We start from the raw sequence: 21628 nt of genomic DNA on the forward strand, positions 1-21628 counted from the left end.
ATTTCCTAAATAAAAGTCCCGGAAATCTGCATTTAAATGTCCAGATTTGTCCAGGCCTGATGGTTCTGTAATCCCAGCACTCAGGGGAGACATACTAGATCTCTGAAGCAGAACACTGTGGTTCCTCTGGATCCTCTATCTCTTCATGTCCCTCACCCGGCAACCTCTTTGCTGACCACCATGCTGACTCCAAGCCAAGACAGACCTTGCTGGCCTCTTTCTGTTGGTGGCTGCTGCCCTCTGCTGGTAACCCAGGGATCTGCATGCAGGGAGCATAAACCACTTCTTGGTGTAAATGGTGCTGCTAACAAAAGCCACACATCTCCTAAAGCTTCAGGTCCCAAGGGGACCCTGTAGACTGAGTTCCATGTTGGTCCAGACACCCCCAAGTCCCCAAAATCCAAGGAAGAACTTCAGTGCCAGCCTTGACCTCGGCCCCTTCCTCTTCAGGGCTCCTTAGTTCCTTGAGTGAGCAGGTCCTGATGGGCCCTCTGAGGCACACCAGGAAGATCTTCCAACCCAGGGCCTATTTTCACTACATCTGTGAAATCTTTTTCAGTCAGCAGGCCTTCATGGCTCCCATTCAGGATCCAGGACTAAGCCTGGGTGTCAGAAGTTGAGAATTACCATACAGGTGTCTAACAGGAGGCTTCTACAATGCTGTCCTTTCTTCAGCAGAGGCACCATGTTCCCTGCAGAAGATGGCAAGTGTGCACACCTTCAGTCCCAGCATCCCAGAGACAGAGGCAGGAGGATCTCTGTGAGTACAGGCCAGCTAACGGTACACAGTGAGACACAGTCTCAAAACAAACAAACAAACAACAACAAAAACCTCTACAAGGAAAGGCAGGGAACAGCAGAGCTGAGGAAAGCTCCCACCTAGCCTGAGTGGAGCAACAACACAAGAGAGAAAAGACAAAGAAACTCGGGGAGACAGAGAACCCGAGAGAGGAAGGCAAGAATTCTGACCATTGTTAGCACAAATAAGGGTGAGTTTGCCTCCATGAAACCTGTGAGGCATGCTCAAGCCTGTCCTCCTTCCCTTTCTTCCCCTCCTCCTTTCTCTCCTCCTTTGTTCTTTGTCTTCCTTCTTTCCTCCTCCTCCCATCCTGCCTCCCATCCACCCCCTTTCTTTGCCTTCCTTTCTTTATCTTTTTATTGTTTTTGTTTTAGACAGGGCTTTTCTGTGTAGCCCTGGCTGACCTAGAACTCACACCTTAGACCAGGCTGGCCTCGAACTCAGAGCTCCACCAGCCTCTGCCTCTGCCTCCTGAGATTAAAGGTTGCACCACCACAGTTGGCTTCCTTCCTTTTTGCGTCTGTTGGGATGTCCTCCAGCTCATCTTGGTTTAGGGACTCCTTCCTCATGAGAACCTTCTTTCTGGAAACCTTGCTCTCTCCCTGCTGTTGGAGCATCCATTTGTAGCCAAAGACTAGAAATTGAATATGCCCTGGGCAGTTCACAGCTGTGAGGGACCTGGATCTACAGCACCCTGCTTCTGTGTTTCCTCTTCTCTTCTGGACAGGGATGACGGAGGCCCCTCTAGAGAGGCATGCTCTGATCGCCACCACCAGAGAGGCTTTACCTCCCTACTCTATTAGCACAATAAAAAGAAAAACACATGCATCTGATTTCATCAAAATTATGAATTCTTTAATTGCAGGATCTTATGAACAGACTGGAAAAGGTCATGTGCACAATGTGGGGGTGTTTACTGAACACAAATCTAGCATAAGATTGACACCCAGAACAAAAAATAAACTGGACCTGGTGGTGCACACCTGCAATCCCAGTATCTGGGAGGTGGAGGCAGGAGGATCAAAAGCTTAAGGGTCATTCTGAGCTACATGGTGTGAAGGGGAGTAGTTTCCAAGAAGCCTGAGCTATGTGAGATCTTGTCTCAAAACAAACTGCCAGAGCGGAAAAACTATGCTCTCAACAAACTCAATGCCAGTGTCTCTCCAGGGAACCCCTAGACTTTCAAACTTGGATTCTGACTATTGAGGTTTCCAGCTTTTGAGATTGGGAACCTGGTTCTCTGCATTTGCAGGGTGCAGACTCTCAGCCCTCTCAAGTAAGCCAGCCCAATAGATTCGCTTCTATTGGTTCTGCTCCTCTAAAGAGCCCTCCCCACCTAGTAAAACTGTGTTGGGGGACTTGGGGGTTGTGTGCACACGACTGTAGTGCCCAGCAGAGACCAGCAGAGGGCCTCAGATTCCCCCTCTCTGTAGTTACAGACAGTTGTAAGCAGTCCTGCAACCAGACCCAGGTCCTCTGGAAGAGTACCAAGCACTCTTAACCCCCAGCCACCCTTCCAGCCCCCATTTGTCATTCTATACAGCCTCGGGTGTCTGAGTTACATAGTGAGACCCTGTCTGAACAAAACAACCAAAGCACGGAACTTTAAGTGGCTGAATTATAAAGCAATCTAAAGAAATGTAAGCCAACTCTGCTGGGTATGCTGTGCACAACTGGGTCTCACTAACCCTGGACCTCAGCCATTCAGCTAAAGTGCCTGGTCACTGAGCACCAGGAATCCACCCGTCTCTGCCAGAGTTCGGGTTACAGATGGGCACCGCCTTGTTTGGCTTTTTATGTTGTCAAAAGGATCCTTAGGTCCTTGGGCTTGTGCAGCAGGCACTATTTAACACATACACAGTACTGTGCGTGGCTGTGGAATAGTGGTGTATCGTTAATGAAAGCTCGAAGCAGGGCAGTTAGCATCTCTACAACCTCCGGCACGCATCAATATTACAGTTCCTCTCTGCTACTGATTTTAATATACACATTACTGGACCGGTGAAACGCCTAGCGGTTATGTTGCTCTCACGGAGAACCTGGACCCACTCAAGAGCTCACATTCAAACGGAACTCTAGTCCTAGGGGATCCACACCCTTGTCTGTCCTCCGAGGAAACTCAACTCCTAGGGGGCACTAAACCACATACAAATGCTCATATATGTAAAAAATGTTTTTCATATGTAAGAATAATTGTCAGCACACAACATGCGTGCTTGCCAGAAGAGGGTGTCAAAGCCCCTGGAACTGGAATTACAGATGGTTGGAAGACCTCATTTGAGTGCTGGGACTTGAACCCAGGTCCTCTGCAAGAACTGCCAGTGCTCTTAAACCCTGAACCATCTCTCCAAGCCATAAGTAAATCTTTCTTTTATAATGACAGAACGTGATCCAGCCACAGTAGGCATCTGAAGCTGCCCTCCCAGCCCCCCACGTAGTAGGTCGGCACAGCTCCTCAGAGCCCCAAGAAGATCCAGGTTACACTACTGACGAGCTAGATCTGTTCCGCGCTGGCTGGGGCGAGAACCATCGCACGCACTCAAGCCCTGATGCCAACGTGGCTCAGCGGTCGAAACTACGGCAACAGCCAAAGCCAGCCCTGGCGGAAGCGGGTACGGCTACACCCGAGGCGCATGCGTGGGATTTGGACTTCCCGCGAGACGCCAGGCGGGAAAACCTAAGGTGATTTCCTATGTGGGATCTCTGAGGCGCCGCCCGGCGTATTACTGCCATGGACCCATTCCTGGTGCTGCTGCACTCGCTGTCCGGCAGCCTGTCGGGCAACGATCTGATGGAGCTCAAGTTCCTGTGCCGAGAGCGCGTGAGCAAACGAAAGCTGGAGCGCGTGCAGAGTGGCCTGGACCTGTTCTCGGTGCTGCTGGAGCAGAACGACCTGGAGCGTGGGCGCACCGGGCTGCTGCGCGACTTGCTGGCCTCGCTGCGCAGACACGACCTGCTGCAGCGCCTGGATAACTTCGAGGCGGGGGCGGCGGCCGATGCAGCCCCGGGGGAGGCAGGTGGGCTGGGGGCGGGAGGAGGCCGTGGGAGACCCACGGGGCGGGCAATGGGCGAGGAGGCCTGGCCTCGGTGCACCTTCTGCTTGCTCCGACTGGGACGGACTCTAGGACACGCCCACGTTTTTCAGCCGGAATTTGGGCGGTCTTGCCTGCAGTGCGGAAGTTAAACCCGAACAGGCACTCTCCTACCACTTGCCCAACCCCAAGATTAGCTCGCCTCAGACCTGCAGTGCTTGCTTGGAAAACTCAGCTAAGAAATGAATGTGGCTGAGGCATCTTAACCCCAGTGAGGGTAGAGTTGAAGAGTGGGCAGAGGTCACGTGTGCCTTCTGCTCGTCACCTTTTCCGTAGTGGGAGTGTCTGTGCAAGCCATGCCCTTCCTGGCCAAAGAAGGGCTGGAGCTCTCTGGTCCCGAGTGCAGTGTCTGGTTGTTGGCAGTTAATTCTGTTTTGCGTAGCGAGGAGGCACTGTGGCTTTCCATAACGCACAATGGATAATAGTCACAAACTGAGCTATGCCAGTCTGGCCTTGGGGTGTAGATACAGGTTAAGCATATATTAGACTATTTATCACCTGTGACAAATACTCCAGAAGCCATTTAAAGGGGCAGAGGTGCTCCTGGTTGACTGGCTTTTGGTCTACAGTGAAGCAGGAAATGAAAGCAGCCAGAGGGCATGTGGACCAAAGCTGATTACCTCATGGCTACCAGGCTGAGTAGCAAAATTACTGGAAGCAGCTTGGGACAAAATGCACACCCCCAGCAGTACAGCCTTTGTATTTCCTTACTACCTCTGAGTAGGCTCTCTTAAGGTTTCCACCACCTCCCAGTAACACCATCAGATTATGATTCAGAGGGCTGATCCACTGGGGAGCTCGGGGCTATCACGCCCCCCTCTCCTTTCCACAGTTGGATCCACCATTAAGGGACTAAACCTTCCTCATTAAGAAGCTTTGGGAAGATACATCTTACCATGACCATAAAGGGTCGCCATAATAAAAAGCCCTGCAGATAAGATCAGACCCCCAGCACTGACAGCACGTGCTGTGACAGTCTGTTTCAGGCACAACTATTTGAAACAGATTGTTTCCACTGCCAGTGTGTACAAGAGACACAAGAAAATGGGTTGGGTGTTCACATCTCCAAGGCATTCAAGTGTTTGTTATTGTTACAGAAACCTAGTGAGAGGTTCTCAGCCATTGCCCAGAGCTCCCCACAGAGGTGACACCTTTCCTGTGTCTATCAGAGGCTCCAGAGTATGGCAGGGATGGGCCTTTCCAGGTCTCCAGTCAAACCAGCAAAGGTCACAGTATAGGATGTAACCTTGGTGACGTTGGCTAACCCATGGAGTGGGATGTTTGGGCAGCCCTGTTTTTCTGACACCCCAGCCCTCCTAGTTTCTGGTCTTCTAAGCCATAACTCACTGTGGCCTAGGTTGAGGGAGTATGGCTAGGCAGATCAGGAGGCCACTGTGGGTCTCTTGAAGTAACTCATGGGCTACTGGGTGACTGTGCCCGCAAAGATCCTGACTGGCTTTTGTGATGTTGCCTTCAAAGTGCCCAGGTCAATGCTTAGTGACCCATGGGGAGAGCTACCCCAGCTCCTCAGTCAAGTCATGCTGCCGTTTTCCCTCCTAGATCTGCGGGTGGCATTTGACATTGTGTGTGACAATGTGGGGAGAGACTGGAAGAGACTGGCCCGCCAGCTGAAGGTGTCTGAGGCCAAGATTGATGGAATTGAGGAGAGGTACCCCCGCAGCCTGAGCGAGCAGGTAAGGGAGACCCTGCGGGTCTGGAAGAACTCGGAGAGGGAGAACGCCTCGGTGACTGCACTGGTCAAGGCACTGCGGGCCTGCCGGCTGAACCTGGTGGCTGACCTGGTGGAAGAAGCATTGATGGCCCAGGGATCTGTGAACAAGAGCGAGGATATGTCCCCAACACTGAGGGACTCAACTGTGTCTTCCTCAGAAACACCCTGACGAGCCTGCGGCTCCTCTCAGGAATCACTGTGGACTTGATCGTACCAAGTGCCTTTGTGCCCAGTGCCAAGAAGACCTCACTAATCCAGGCCGGGACTTCTCACACCAGCTCCTGGAGTATAGCTCTATCTATGGAGCCTCTGAGCCCTGGACTTTGAAGACATATGAAGGTTCCCCTTCATGTTCTCCACTGCTTCCTCCTGAGAAGTCCCTGGTCTTACAAGGAGGAAATTGGAGCTAACAGCATATGAGCTGACTGCAGTTTGAGCGCCTTCCTGTTGTTCCTTGGGGGAAGACACCAACTCAGTTCAGAGCACTTGGCTGCCCCCACAGTTGGCCAAGAGGATATCTGTCTCATATCCTTGGACGCCATCAGAGAGCAGCTCCTAACCCTCAAAGAAGTGCAAAAGTCCTGTGAGGACCAATTGTAAAGTTCACCACCAAAATTGCTGGCTCTGTGAAGGACTGTGATTTAAAAGGTAGCACCCTTCCTCCATGGTGGTCTATAAGCAAGTGCCCTGGGCCTAATATAGTGGCTCACTCTGAAATCCTAGCACTTGAGAGCTGAGAACTGCTAGACTTTACAGTAGCCTGAGCTACTAGTGAGACCTTTTTACAAAAACACATAAAAGCAAGTGCCTTTACCAGGAGATAATGTGTCACCAGGAATTTCCATTATGTTAAGGACCCTTCTAATCTCAGAAGTCCCAGCAGGCTGACATCAGTGTGCTTACAGCCCTGGGTACTAGTTAAGAATGGCGTGATGTGATTTCCTTGGTTGCTTCACACCAGCAGGGGCCCTGGGTACCACACTGGGTGGCCAAATAAACCATTCCTTGTCTCAGCTTTCCAACCTTTGGCTGGGTGTGGTGATGCATACCTTTGATCCTAGCTTTTCAGGGAGGTAGAAGCAGGTGGATCTCTGTGATCTATAAGTTTAAGGACAACCTAGCCTACATAGGGAGCTACAGGCCAGCTGACACTAAGTAGAAAGACCATATCTCAAATAAGAGTTTCTGTCTGGAGAAGAGGATCCTAGTTACAGGGTTCTCCTGCAAATGAAGAGCTGCACCTCACTGTCCTAACCTAATCTTCGCCTCACAAGTGACCAGCCTGGGGCCTATGCTCAAACACTGACCAGTCATTTCCTGGCACTTGGTTATTTACCCTCATCTCTGTGTTCCACCTATTCTTCAAACAGCTGACCAACCCCTCAGCACACTTGGGCTCATCCCCCTCTCCACTGGTGCTCCCTTCACTCCTGCATTCCTTGGGTTGCAACCTCAAGCCTGCCATGTTTTTTAGCCCAGCATCTGTCCATCTGGCTGTTCTCAAATTCTTGGCCATTGGGGCCTCCTGACCACTCTAGAGATTCATCTGTTTTCTCTGACCATATTTCTCACATGGCCACAATGGTCTCGTCTCCCCAGAATATGCATAGGCCTGTATAAGGTGTCTGGTACATGTTTGCTGTGGTCTTCTATCCCTCCCCAAGACAGGGTTTCCTGTAACCTAGATATAACCTAAGTTGACCTCAAGTTCACAGTGTAACTGAAGTGACCTTGAGCTCCTTTTTGATCATCCTGCCTCTGCTTCTCATGTGTTGTGATCCCGAGTGTGGCAACTTCACCCAGGCCCAAGTCTTTAGAGCCCATGCTCTAGGAAGCCTGGGCAACCCTACTGAAACTTGCTGGTGCCTTTTAACTGTCCTGGGGCAAGTCACAGGTCGATGGGATTACATGTCACATTTTTGTACCACTCAGGAGTCCAAAATGGCTCTTCAGAGTTCAGCTCAGATATGAGCAAGCCTGTTTTCCTTCTAGATTTAAGAGAATGTCCTTCATTGTGTCACTTGCTGTATTCCCCTCTTGAAGTGGCAGTACTGAGTCTCAGATACTACTGTTGCAGGGCTACCAGAGAAATTTATCCCTTTGTACAGTGTCCCTTCAGCCATGTTGGGGACTAAAACAAGGGCATCATCCAAGTGAGCACCCCACAAATCTCTGCATCTTCCCAACTTGTGCCAGTTTTGCCCTGAACACTTCAGCATAAATTCCTCTTGCTGCTGATAATGACTACTCAGCTCCACACCTCAAAGGGGACTCTCCTGGCCACCCTGCCTGCTCTTCACTCCTTAGCTCCCATCAGGGTCTTGGCTCCTGCCCATCCTCCACCAAAGGCTGGAACCACAGACCCGCCTGTTCCTAGAAGCCAGCCGCCCTGCATATTTTTAGCTTCCTATTTTTGAATTCCACAATCATTTCTGAGTCATTCAGTTGACTGCCTTCTGGTCACAAGGTCCCAGTGTGTTTCAAGTCAGACACTGGAACATGATGTGATGGAATGTGTGATGTATCCACCATGGACCATGGCCCTCCAGTAGCTGATGCAAAAGCAGTTCTTGTTTGCTGGAAGATGCGGGAAGCCCACAGCATCTTGAGTCATGTGCTAAGTGGATGCTTGCCTAAGGGATATCTGCCAGTCATAAGACTCATTGTCACCAAGGCTTTGCTGAGCCAAAGCCAAGTGACAGAGTTGCATTGTTTTAGGTGTGGCAAGAACAGGACAGCACAGCACATGGAGGTCTACAGCTCCCAGACTTCCAAAGCTTAAATGGACTATAAAGATGAGGTCTGCTCCCTGTCCATCAAAATAAGACACGCATACTGTCTCATGCCTGTGGTCCCAACACTAGAGGCTGAGGCAGGCGGGTCACTGCATCTTAAGACTACCCTGGGCTAAGTAGACATTATCTTAAGCAGAAAAGACAGGTGAGTCGTGGCGTATACACCTGTAATCCCAGCATATGGGAGGATCCGTTCAAGGCAGCGTCTCAGTGAATCCAAGTCCAGTCTAAGCTACATGAGACCCTATCTCAACAACCCACCAACCCCTCTGCCAAAACAAAAGCCACACTGCATATTCAGGTAGGAACAGTATTCCTGTAGAGTGCAGAAGACCGTCCCTGTGCTTAGTGGTGACTGCAGCAGATCAACTCCAACACCTCAGGTCCCTGAGCTTGGTGATGGGTGAGGTTACACAGGCCTGTTCTCTGTCTTCCTAGGTAATCGGTGCACACCTAGTTACATTGCTAAATTAAAGTCTATTGCTTTGGCAGGCTTCTTGATTATTGTTGATTACATGGCCTAGGTTTTATATGTGGCAGAGGTCCGACGGTGGCACTTTTTCCAATGGCTAGAGTTAGCAGGACACAGGCAGTGCCCTTCAGATAAGGTCCTCTCCCTTGCTCATAGTTAAGGTCCAGCTGAAACTGCCACCAATTTGACTAGACCCAGGGCTGGCCTTTTCCATACCTTCTTTGTGTCCTGGAGGGGCCTACTCAGGCTCACCCCAGCCACTGCTAAGTAAAGTCCTCATGTCCTCAGAGTTTGCACAGAGACAGTGAAAGGCCCCTGTGTCACCTGGCTTTCCCACCAGGCAGGAAAAGCACATGCAAAGATGCTGAGGTTTCCTTTCACTGGAAGGTCAACTTGGGCAGGAACAGTCATGCTCTAGGTCCAAACCTATCTATTGGTGCTACAGCCCTGGCCTGTAGAGGTACTCCCTACTTGCCAAATGACCTCAGGCCCCCTTTCGGGCAGAACTCCAAGTGCAGATCAATGGCTGCTTGCATATACTCATGCTGTAACAGGCTCCAAACCTTCGCAAAACTGAGGCCATGATGGAGTGAGTACACCACTCAGGCCATAAAACTCAGCACCTAAACAGCACCACCTGCAAAAACTAAAACTAAAACCTAGTCTATCAAAGTCCATAGTTCTGGGTACGTTTCTAAATGTGCTGACCCTGCCTTTTGGCTTCTGTAGTTCTGCTTCTGGCTGACTGTTCTTGTTAAGTGAAGTAAGTCAACTCGGGATAGAGTTTTTGTGCTTAAAAGCTCACCCTGAAAAAGATTGGGGGTACTCTGAGATTCCAAACACCCAGTATAGCTACTGGCCAGGTAATAAAGACTTTCTATTGACTCAAACCTGTGCCTTAGTAGTCTTCTCTTACTGTAGATACCCCATGCTGATGCTTTCCTGTCCCTATAGGCTGTGTGCTTCATCCTCAACAGTGGGCTTACTACTTAGACACTGCCCTTGAGCCTGGAACCCACACCTAGCAGCCTCAGCCTCCTTTTGCTAAGGCCCACCCTCTCAGAACTGCTGTGTCACTGGGCTCGATATACATTTTAAGACTGCAGGCAAGCCAGTTGTAATTTGTGTAATCTCAGCACACAGGCAGTTAAAACAAGAATCTAGACCGGCCTGGTGTGTGTGTGAGATCCTGTGTATGGCTCACACCTGTGATTCCAACACCTGGTAGGCTGAGACCGGAGGATTGATGCATATTCAGAACTAGAAAAACCCTCTTTTAAAAAAAAAAAAAAAAATGGCAAGCCTAAGTGATATCAGTTGCCATGTAAATAAGGGCTTGGATGTAGCTCAGTAAAGTGCTAGCCTTGCATACACAAAGCCCCAGGTTGGAGTTTCAGCACTACATAAACTAGGCATGGGTTCTCAGAGGCCACAGACTACTGCTTACCAACCTTCATTGAGGGAGCATGCTGAGACCATGCTAGCTCCAGGGGACCACTGCAGACACATGCTCCTGCATCTACCACTGCAGACAGTATACCCAGCCCAAGCCTGGATGAACTTTTACTACTACTGCTGACTTCTTCAACCCTTGGAACTCATTGGGAAGTCAGTAACTGGAAACTTGTGGTTGGTGCAAATACAGTGCTTTATTTGCATAGTACATTCTTTCCCCTTCACTGCTTTTTTTTGGTGTTGCAACATTAGGCCAAATAAAAGGATTTTTCCAAGCAATAGGAGGCCCAGGCAAGAGGCTGGTCACTGCAGGTTCCTGGGAGTTGCCAGTCCTTGAAGGATGTTGGCACCCAGAGCTCAGGAGCTGTATAATACAGCCACAGTTAATGCTGCTGTCGCTGGCTGTAAGCCTGTGCCCTGTGCCCCTAGGAGGCCTGTCCAACAAGCAGCCCATGAGGCACACGCTAAGATGTGTTAGTGTGTACTCGGGCATTCTGACAGTGCAGGGGGGGAGGTCAAGGGACAACTTGATAGAGTTAGTTTCTTTCTCCCATCCTTTTACATTCTGGGGATAATACTCAGGTTGCCCTGTTTGCACAGCAAGCACCTTTCCTGCTGTACCCTCTCACCTGCCCTGAGGGGTGGTGTTTTATTGTTGTCATTGCTGTTGTTGTTTTGTAACCTGATTACAGTTCTGAGGTGAACTTTGGAAATAACATCTTCCTTGGATGTCTGAAGAGTGGAGGCCCCCACCCTCACCCCAGCCATCAGTCTCTGTCTCTGAGGCCCGAAGTCATCTCAGTCTAGTTCCCAGGGCTTGGAGCTTTAAGCCCGTTTCTGGTAACACTATCCTAGCCTTCAACCCTCTGGACCCAGGACTGCCAACATCAGAAGGTCTGCCCTCACCACCCAATAGCTCCATACTACAGCCTCTGACTGGCGTGTCTGGTGGGATTGTGCTTGTCAAGTACGTCTCTGGCTTTAGGGAGCAAGAGGGGACTTAGAGACTGAGAAACAACTGGGAAGCTATGGGGACACTGGTGGGAGGTAGACGGGTTGGGCTGTGCAGGGATAACAGCAGGGAGCAATCTTGGGAGCCTTACGGGCTTGGCACAGAAGGGATGCTGAGCTAGGGATCCTGTTCTATAGGAATATAGCTGAACAAGCCGTGGAAAGCAGGCAAGTAAACAGCGCTCCCTTTATGGCCTCTGCATAAAGCAGCTCCTGCTTCCAGGTTCCTGCCCTGTTTTGAATTCCTGTCCTGACTTTCTTCATTGATGGACTATGATCTGGAAGTATAAGCAAAATAAACCCTTTACTCCAACTTGATTTTGGTTATGATGTTTCATCATTCCAATAGTAACCCTGACTAAGACAGACCCTGTCTTGGGAAAAAGAAAAGAAGAAAAAAAAAGAATCTTTTAATAAAAATTTAAAAAGCAAAGAACGGTGAATGCTAATGCTTGACTCACTTTCTTCCTGTATTATTTTTTAAAATTTTTATTACATTTCTTTTCTGGAATGGGGGTGACTGATGCATGATATAAATGTGGAGTTCAGAGGAACTTGAAGGAACTGCTTCTCCACCTTGTGTGTCCCAGGGATTGAACTTGCGTTTTTAGGTTTGGCTGCAAGTGTCCTTCTACCTACTAAGCTATCTCCCTGGCCTGTTCCTGCCTTGGGAAAGTCTCACCTACAATTAAGATGTGTCTTCCCACATCAATTAATGTAATAAAGATAATTACCCACGAGCTGTTTAAAACTCCATCTCCCAGGTAATCTGGGTTCTGTCAAGTTGACAGTTCACATTAACCATCACAGTTGGGTTTCATAAGGTTAGCAGAAGTTCTCCAGGAGGCAAACAGTTCAGTCCTAGGAAACAGTGATGGGAAAGGCCAGGGGGAAGTGAAACTGAAGGGGTGAGCATGCCTCACACGGGATTGAGAATTGAAGACCAGCCTAGGCTATATTCAAACTACCACCCTCATACACACACCCCACCAAACAATAAAAAGCTTTGTGGTGGCACACACTGGGTTCAGAAAGTAAAGGCAGGAAGATCAGTGTTCAAGGCCAGCCTAGTCCACTTGGAACATAGAGTTCCAAGCCAACATGGACTTCAGGAGACCTTGCCTCAAAGAAACAGGAGCCAGGCACCTTTAATCCCAGCACTCAAGAAACAGAGGCAGGCAGAAAGAAGAAAGGAAAAGGAAAAGAAAGAGAAGAAAGGGGAAGAAAGGGAGAGTAGGGGAAGATGAGAGGAAGGGAAGAGGAGAAAGCTGGCTAAAGTAAATGAGTTCCACAGTGGTGTCCCATCTGCCAGCTGACTTTAGGGCCATGTGGTGATTGATGCCTGTCACCATTTGGGGTAGATTGAGGTGTTACATCCACAAACCACTCTGGCTTCATACTCTAACAAATTCTTTGTTACAAGTTACTCTGGGGTCTCCTGAGCCTGGTTGTATGGAGAGACAGGTTTCCTCCTCCCCTTCGGCAGATGAGAGGAAGAGCTTCAGCTTGGCTGATTAGGACTATGTTAGGATGGCTCAAGGTGAGTGTGGAGAAACGGAGTCCAAGTCCTGGACATTTTATCAGCCAGATGGAGCCAACCTGACCCACAGAACCTTCTAGTGCCCAGTCAAATAGTATCACTTTGACCCAAAAAGAAGTCAAAGTCTGTGACAGCAAAGATTTTTTCCTCTTTCTTTGTCTCAACTGGAGCCATCTTTGGTTTAAGCCAAACTGACGTCACACACACACACCTCTGCCACTTTTGTATGTATGCTGTGAAAAGTCATCCATACAGGCTATATTCATCAGAGTATCAAAGAGACCCAGCTGACCACCACCTGTCCACCACCAGTTTCCTCTGAGCAGTGCTACCATCTGGGTCAAGTGGGTAGGTAGCTAAAGGAATGGTGGAACCAACTTAGAAAGGACCCAACATGGAGATTCTTTCCAATCCTACAGCCTTGAAGGTAGTAGGCATATACCATGGATCCACCACACCCAGGTCAAAAAGCAGAAGCCAGAAAGACACTACCTCCAAATGGACTGACTCCTGAACTATGGACTCATTAAAATTAAGGCTTCATCTGGATGGTCTGGGCCCTATCATTCCCTGCTCCTCTACCTCCTCCTTAGCCTTGTGTTTTGCCCTGTGGGTATGAGTATATGGTAGAGCTTCAACCCCCACTGCCCTCAGACCTGTACCAGGATCTGTGCTCACTGGTGCCCGCTTTAACTGTCTGGGTGAATAAGAGGGAAGCTGTGGGAGCTCATATATATATATATATGGACAGAGCCCACATGAATGGAAACATATGTACAGAAAGAAAGGCTCTCCCAAGGCATATACAATAGGAAAATGCAATCCAATGGCCATAAAATTAGAAGTCTGGAAATTCCTTAAGGAACATTCTGGCCTATGGAAAACAGGGAGAACTTGGGGAATCAGACTCTATACTACTGAAAGAGACCCTGGGGATAGATTCAGTACCCAGAAAACACCCAACCCCTTTGTCCCCAGACTTTTGCTCCTAATAAAAATCCCCTACCCATGCCAAAGCCCTGATCCATTTGTCCTTCCAAAGACACTATCTTACTAAATGCACCAGGGCCAGAGTTCCACCTTTCACTGACCCTTAACTAAACATTCCCAGCCAGAAATTGGCCAGGGTTGATGGTTTTGTTTGGTTCCCCAGCCCCCACACTACATAGGGATAGGAACTATGCAGACTGTCAGCCCATTGGCTGACAAAACTTACTGTGACTTGGGGCAGGTCCTACAAAGGGATGGAACTGGTCTAATATCCATAACCTTTAACTTAGGCACTTCCCCCTATGCTGGAGCCTGCTAGTCCACCTTTTGGGTTAAATCATCTGGAAAACAGCAATATTACCAGGCCCACAAGACTACTTAATGAGCCTGCACTAATGGTTTAACTGTATGTGCTTCTTCTAATGCTTTCCAAACTAAGAAACCCATCCTGTCCCAGGTATACCTACATAATGGGAAGGAATGGAGAGTGTTTTTAAGTATGGACCCCGGATTACAAAGGGGGGGGGGTGAAGAGTCTGGAGGTGGTGGTGCACACCTTTAATCTCAGCACTTGGGAGGAAGAGGCAGGCAGATCTCAGATTTCAGGGCCAGCTTGATCTACAAAGCAAGTTCAAAGGAAGAAAGGAGGAAAGGAAGGGAAGAAGGAGGGAGGAAGGGAAGGAGGGAGGGAGGGAAGGCAGAGAGAGAACAAAAGAGAGAAGGAGCTATGCCTGTCCTCATCCAGTTGGAGTAGGCATAGCTGGCTCAGCAGCCATAGGCACATCAGCCTTTATCACAGGTATAAAAACTTTAAGGAGGGCTAAAGAGATGATGGCTGCGTGGTTAAGAGCACTGACCGCTCTTCCAGAGGTCCTGAGTTCAAATCCCAGCAACCACATGGTGGCTCACAACCATCTGTTATGAGATCTGATGCCCTCTTTTGGTGTGTCTGAAGACAGCTACAGTGTACTCATATATAATAATTAATAAATAAATCTTAAAAAAAACTTTAAGGAACTAAGCAGACAGACTGATCAGGACCTAGAGGTGTTAAGTTTCCATTTCTAAATTAGGACAACAGTTTCCTCGCAGAAGCAGTCCTACAAAAGCATAGGCTTACTTTTAATGAGACTGACATGGGGACTATGTGAAGCTTTGGGAGAAACCTGTTGCTTCTGTGCTAATTGATTAAGAGTAGTGAGAGAAGATCTTGCTGTGGTTGGGGAAAACTTCAAAGAGAGAGAAAGACGAAGATGTGAATACTTGGTTCCAGTCTGTTCTCTTCGTGCCCCCAGGGTCTTTAATTCTTGTTCTGATTGGATTAATGGTGGGGCCCTGCATCTTAAACTATATGACCAATTATGTAAAATAAAAGAGTAATTCGTCAAATTAATGGTCTTTAGGACAAACTATACCTCTTCAGAGCAGGATATGATTTGAGTCATTAACTAAGACTAGTGGGAAATGTGACAGAGCAAAGGTTCCTCCATCTTGTCTTAGCTGGAGCAGCTTTGGTTTAAGCTGAAACTAACCCCTCCTTCCTTTTTCTACTCCCACTGTGAAATGTCCCCCTGGAAAGTACCCAACCCTGTTTTAGAAACTTGAGTTCAAAATGCCTCAGCTAACTGCATGTTTTGGGGTACTCTTCAACTGCTTCCCTCTTCCCCCTGCAGCTGCCAACCAGGATGTAGTTTTTCTGTGTTCTTTGCCTTTAAAAGCTCCCTGTAACATGTACTCAAGGCTGCATCATGAGCAGAGTTTCTCTCCAGGCAGTCACTGGTGGCTTAGCACAGACTCTCAACTTTGGTCACACTGAGTGGTCTTTGGGTCTCTACCGCACAAGTCCACAGAAGGACACAGTCACCAGCAGTGTGCTGACCCCCAGGGAAGGGTAAACAAGCTGATGTCACCAAGCACTCAAAGATGGTCAATGTCTGAGGTGAGGAAAGAGATTCTAGTTTGGAGGAGGGTAACCTGAGGCCTAGGTTCCGGAAATGCTCCCAGGGTTTGGCAGCTCCACGGCTAAGCCCAAGTTGGCCAGAGCCCAAGGAAAAGAGGGTGGTGATGTCTGGACAGCTTCCCAAAGGTTTTCATCATGGGAAAAGCAGACTTTCCCCATATAGCAGGGAGAAGAAGGGAAAGACATATTCCCTGAGACAGTCCTGGAGGTTGGGGTCAGAGCAATGAAAACCCTCCAGTTTACTCGTTCTTACTTAATTTAACTCTATATGTTTGGGGAATTTTTTTTTACATTTTATTTTTATTTCATGTGTATGAATGTTTTGTGTACATGTGTGTATGAACACCACATGTGCCCTTGGAGGTAAGAAGAGGTCATTGGATCTTCTGGAAGTGAAGTTGTGAGCTGACATATAGACCTGGAAACCAAACCGCGGTCCTCTGGAAGAGCAGTCAGTGCTCTTAATCACTGCGCCATCTCCACAGCCCCTGTGTTGTTTTGGTTTGGTTTTTGCTTTTTAAGATAGAGTTTCATGTACACCAGGCTGGCCTCAAGCTCACTGTGTAGCTGAGAATAACTTGAGCTCCTGAAACTCCTGTCTCCGTCTCCCACATGTTGGGATCAGGTATGTGCCACCACACCCAGTTTTATGTAGAATGGAGGAAATTTAGCCCCTAGCACCATACATGCTAGGCAAGCACTCACCAACTGAGCACAACCCAGACCTATTAATAGGGTCTGTGCTTTGCTTTGTTTTGAAAACAATATCCCACTCTGTAGCCCAGTCTGGTTTAGAAGCATGGCAGCCAGTTCGCCTGCCTCAGGCCCCAGAGTATCCGGGTTATAGACATGTGCTATCATCCTGGCTTTAAAAAAAACATTATTCATTTACCCTTCATGCAGGGTACTGTCCTTGGCATCAGGGTGAGGATCAGGCATGTGCCTCAACATGCACCTACACAGCTCACCTCCCAGCCCATAAATGGAGCTGAGACGATGACAGGACTATTGAGCTGTGTGGCCCCCACACACATGCTCTTGGTTCTGGCCTGCAAGGTGCTTGTCTTAGTTACTGTTGTGTTGCTATGATAAAACACCACAACCAAGACAACTTACAGAAGAAAGAGTTTCAGGGGGTTACAGTATTGGAACTTGAGCTCATGACCATCCTGGCAGGGAGCATGGCAGCAGGCAGGCACTGGAGAAGTAGCTGAGAGTTCATGTTTTTGTTTTTTGTTTTTAATTTACATTGCTGTTTTGCCTCCATGTATGTCTGTGTGAGGGTGTCATATCCCCTGCAACTGGAATTACAGACCGTTGTGAACTGCCATTTGGGATTTGAACCAGGATACTTTGGAAGAGCAGCCAGTGCTCTTAACTGCTGAGCAGCTCTCCAGCCCAAGAGCTCATATCTGGAAACAAAGCCACAAGGAGGGAGAGGGGGGAGCTAAGTGGCAGCAACATGAGCTGGTGGAACCTTAGAGCCCACCCCCAGTGATACAACTACTCCAGTAAGGCCAGATCTCTTAATCCTTCCCAAACAGTTCCACCGACTGGGGACAAAACATTCAAGTCTATGAGCTTATGGGGCCATTATCACTCATACCACCAGAGCACTCTATGGTCCTCCAGAACTTCCCATCTTCACAGACTAAAACTATGCCCTTGGTTTCTTTTGAATGCTATTGTCCAGATGTAACATTACCTTTGCCTTCAGCAACTGTCACACAAAACCCTCAAGATGGAGTCCCTTGAGTCCCTCATAAAAGGTGAGATGGGGATGGTCCGGTCATCAGATACTCACCTGAGATTCCATCCACACCCTCCTGCCCCTCCTCTCAGCTGTATGGAACCCCAGATTCAGGAAGTCACGGGTTCGAGAGACAGAGAGGACTCCACTGTACAGCTATACAAGTCACTGCCGCAGGGCAAAGTCGCTCACACTCCTGGAAAAAGCCCCCCACCCATGACAGTAGGCTCAACGATGCACTGACTCACTGCACTGGACTTGGGTGGAATGTTCCTTTGGTCTAGGGGCGCCTCTCTGGGGAACCTACGTCTGCTCATGTCTCTTCAGGAAAGATGTTGTGTAACTGCTGTTGCCCCATCTGTCTTTCTGTCTCTAAGGCTGACTGCTGGAGAGACCTATTGTAGCTTTGATTTCAGGGTTCACCTGCTGGGGAGGTGTGACATTTAGGTCACCTTGTTTTACCACAGGCTTCTTGACAGCACCTCTATTCTAAGAAGAAACGTCTGGGTGGATCTTGTTTCCCACCAATCACAGTCACAGGAGGGGATGTGCAGAGCCCAGAGGGGCAGGGGCAGCACCCAGGGCGTTTCCCAGGCAGGGCTCTGAGGAATGGCTTGTTCACCCTGGAGGCAAGGGATGACTAAGACTGAGGAGGACCAGCAGGTAGGACAAGGTCAGGTGATCCTGGCTGAGGCCTGGTGATCCTGTCTGGCTTCTTTCTGTGCCATCTGCAAGGTTAGCTTCCTGAATCTCTTCAGCCTCCTAAGCCTTCCTGACTGTGCTCTCACTGCTATAGTGGGCTCCACTCCCATTCCATGCCAGCTTCAGATTCACCTTCCACTTTCTCAGACTCCTCCCTGGCCATCGAACATGCTTTAACTACACTGCCTGACCTAAATCAGGGAGTGGAGGCATTCTTTTTTTTTTTTTTTTTTTTTTTTTTTGAGATTAGGAAATTCTTACTTGATAGTCTTAAACTCACAGAGATCCATCTACCTCTGCCTTCTGAGTGCTGAAATTAAAGATGTGCACCTCCAGCCTGGCTGGTCTGGGTTTGAGACAGGGTCTCATCTATCCCAGGCTGGTTTCAAACTGGATATGTAGCTGAGGATGACCTTGAACTCCTGATTCTCCTGCCTCCAGATCCAAGTGCTGGATTACAAGCCTGTGTCACCATGCCTTTCTCTTGGTTTTAAACTGTTATTAAAGTTAGCCTGTGAGAGGCTATCAGGAGAAGGTACCTACCACCAAACCTGATGACCCAAGCTGGATCCTGGAGACCCACATGGAAGGAAAGAATTGATACCTGCAAATGGTCTTCTGACTTCTCCCTCCCCCCTCACACACAATCAAATAATGTAACTTTTAAGATTTATTAAAATAGTAATTACTAATGAAATGAGCCTCAGGAAAAGGAAGTGCTCTCTCCATGAGGACTCTGGAACACTTGGTGAGGAGCAGCAGGCTGGGAGTATGGAAACTGTATAGGTCTCCTGGGGTGCTGTGACAAATGGCTACACATGGGTGGTTAAAAACAACAGAAATCCACTTCTATTTTGGAAAATGAATGTCTAAAATCGAGGTGGCAGCAAGGCTGTTAGTGATGCTCCCCAGTGGTGCTCCCCAGTGATGCTCTCCAGTGATGCTCCCCAGTGGTGCTCCCCAGTGATGCTCTCCAGTGATGCTCCCCAGTGGTGCTCCCCAGTGGTGCTCCCCAGTGATGCTCTCCAGTGATGCTCTCCAGTGATGCTCCCCAGTGGTGCTCCCCAGTGGTACTCTCTAGAGAAGGCTCCCTGCTGCTCCTGGTCTCAGAAACCTGGTGGTTTACTTATGGTACCCTATCTTACCACTCTGCTACCCAATGTCTGTCTCAGTCCCAGTTGAGGGTCTTTTTCCCTCTGGGACTCACTTGGTATCCTCTTTTAGAGAGACTGCAGTTGCTTAAGTCCCAGGGTATGATTCTGTGACCTTAACTTGAGTCACATCAGCAAAAAAGTATTTATAAATAAATATAGAAGGGGAGCTGTTTGGAATGGAAGACTGCCTAAGCAGATCCATTGTAGGAGAGAGAAGGTTGGGGAGGGACCCTGAGCAATCCTAGTGCTAACAGAAGGCAAAGAGTCCCAAAGGAGAGCCAGGGGCTTATGTCACAGGAGGGTGAGGAAGGGCTGGGGGATATCAACAGAAGCTCAAAGCCAGCACGCTCCTGAAAGCCCAGCACGCAGGACTGTGAACCCCCCAAGCCTCATGAGCACCGCTGCAGTCAGTTTGGGCCCCACCATAAGAGCCTGTCTCACAGAGAGACACCCAGGGACTGCCTGGGGAAACCCCACCTACATGGAATTGGCTTTTCACATTCAAGAGGCTGACATGAAGACGAAGAAGCTACGGTGTGTGAAGTCTAGGATGCAGACCTAGACAGGTTCAGATCAGAAGCTGCAATGCCTCATGCAGAGAACAGGGATTCAGGACTGACCGCCAACATTTGTCATGGAGCAGGCTCCAGTGTCTACATCCCTGTCACATGGGCCTGTGGGCCTGCTTTTGAGACCCCCACAGATGTCTGGGTCTAACCTTATCTGGGCCCTGGTGAACGTGTGCTATGCTGTTTGCTTTCTGAGGGCATTTGAGAATGTGGGTCAGAGTGCAGGAGATCAGCTCTGGGGTAGCCATCCTTTCTCTTACACAAAGCACAAGATGTCTCCCCAGTAGAGAGGCCTCTCCAGATCTGGGCCCAGATAGTGTGCGGGTCCCTACATATCTCAGTGGGAAAAGAACTGCAGAGCCAGCACCGTGCTCTGACTATCTCCCCGGCACCCTGCCTGCCTGCCTCCCCCCCCCCCCCCCCAGCACTCCGGCTTGGCTTTTTTCTAGTTGTTCTTGGAGGTCATTATCTGAAACCCCATTATCCTTGGGCAAGTCACTGCCTGGCCAGTGGGTGGGGGTTGCAGGGCCTCCTGCCCCCACACAGCCACATCCTGAGCTTACAAAGTGGGGTGGGCGTGGGAAAGCAGGGAGGGAGAGTGTATGAGCATTCATACCAGCTAGCCTGGGAGGGCTCTTCTCTGCTGACTTCTATATGTCCCAGATGCTACAAGCTGTCACCACACAGAAGACAGGACCAGGGACCTTTTTTCTGTGTAACTTCTCATTCTGTAGCAGAGCTATTCTAAGGGCTCTCCAGGTCTCTAGGAAGAAGGGAGGGTCTTCTGACTGGGTGGTCATGACTCCAGCCTTCAAGGTTGTTTGTCCTTCTACCTAGAACCCTCTGATCCCTTCTCATATGACTGACTGACTGACTGACTAATTTATTCTTCTGACCTCGCACTCACAGAGATCTGTCTACCTCTGTCCTCTAATTTAGTCTTAAAATTGATTCTTTTAGACAGCTCTTACACTCAGATCCCAGATGGTGCTTTCTATCCCCATGTTGCTAGAACATTCACCGTCTCCTTTTCTTTCCTACAACAGAATTTAGTTTCAAAGCCATGTTTCCTTGCCCACCTGTCTGTCTCCTCAGCCCCTGGCAGCACAGGTCACCCAAGCGGGCAGTATCGGACAGGAGCCAAATTCACTGCTCACTGCTTAGCCTCACTCACTGCCTAGGGCTCCTGGCTTCTCCTTTCCCCACTGGGAACTGAGCCAGCCAGGAGCAGGATGAAGCACAGGGAACAGAAGCACAGGGAAATGGGCTCCTCAGCAGGATGGCATTCGGGAGAGGCGAGAACCCAATCACTGCAGACCATTACCCAATGTGAAGGGTGAGGACCAGGTGTTTAAGACAGGGAGAACAGGCCTGGGGCAAGCAAGAACCAGCAGAGCAAGGGCCCCAGAAAAAAAAAAAAAGGGCTGTGAGTTTTGTAAGAAGCCAGGATGAGTATGGTCTGACTGTGTCAGCACTGGCAAGAAAGGTCTGCCTGATACTGGCTGTCCATGAGCTCAGGAGGAAGGACAACACTCTGGAAGGTTGAAGGCCGCTAGGCCTCCACTGCCCTCAGCTGCCTGCAGACAGTGACCAGAATATGGAAAATG

At 49.2% G+C, this 21628-nt stretch overlaps 1 protein-coding gene across 1 annotated transcript; it reads left to right on the forward strand.

Annotated features, from left to right (window-relative positions):
- Positions 1 to 3530: 3530 nt before the first annotated feature.
- FADD (Fas associated via death domain) lies at positions 3531 to 6453 on the forward strand (the record flags this gene model as incomplete). Its single annotated transcript, XM_080913327.1, has 2 exons — positions 3531 to 3816; positions 5452 to 6453. The coding sequence occupies 2 exons, from the start codon at positions 3531 to 3533 to the stop codon at positions 5790 to 5792; spliced, it is 627 nt and encodes a 208-aa protein (XP_080769453.1). The 3' UTR covers positions 5793 to 6453.
- Positions 6454 to 21628: the final 15175 nt, after the last annotated feature.

The sequence above is a fragment of the Micromys minutus genome, assembly GCF_963924665.1.
Source record: "Micromys minutus genome assembly, chromosome: 2".
Classification (NCBI taxonomy): domain Eukaryota; kingdom Metazoa; phylum Chordata; class Mammalia; order Rodentia; family Muridae; genus Micromys; species Micromys minutus.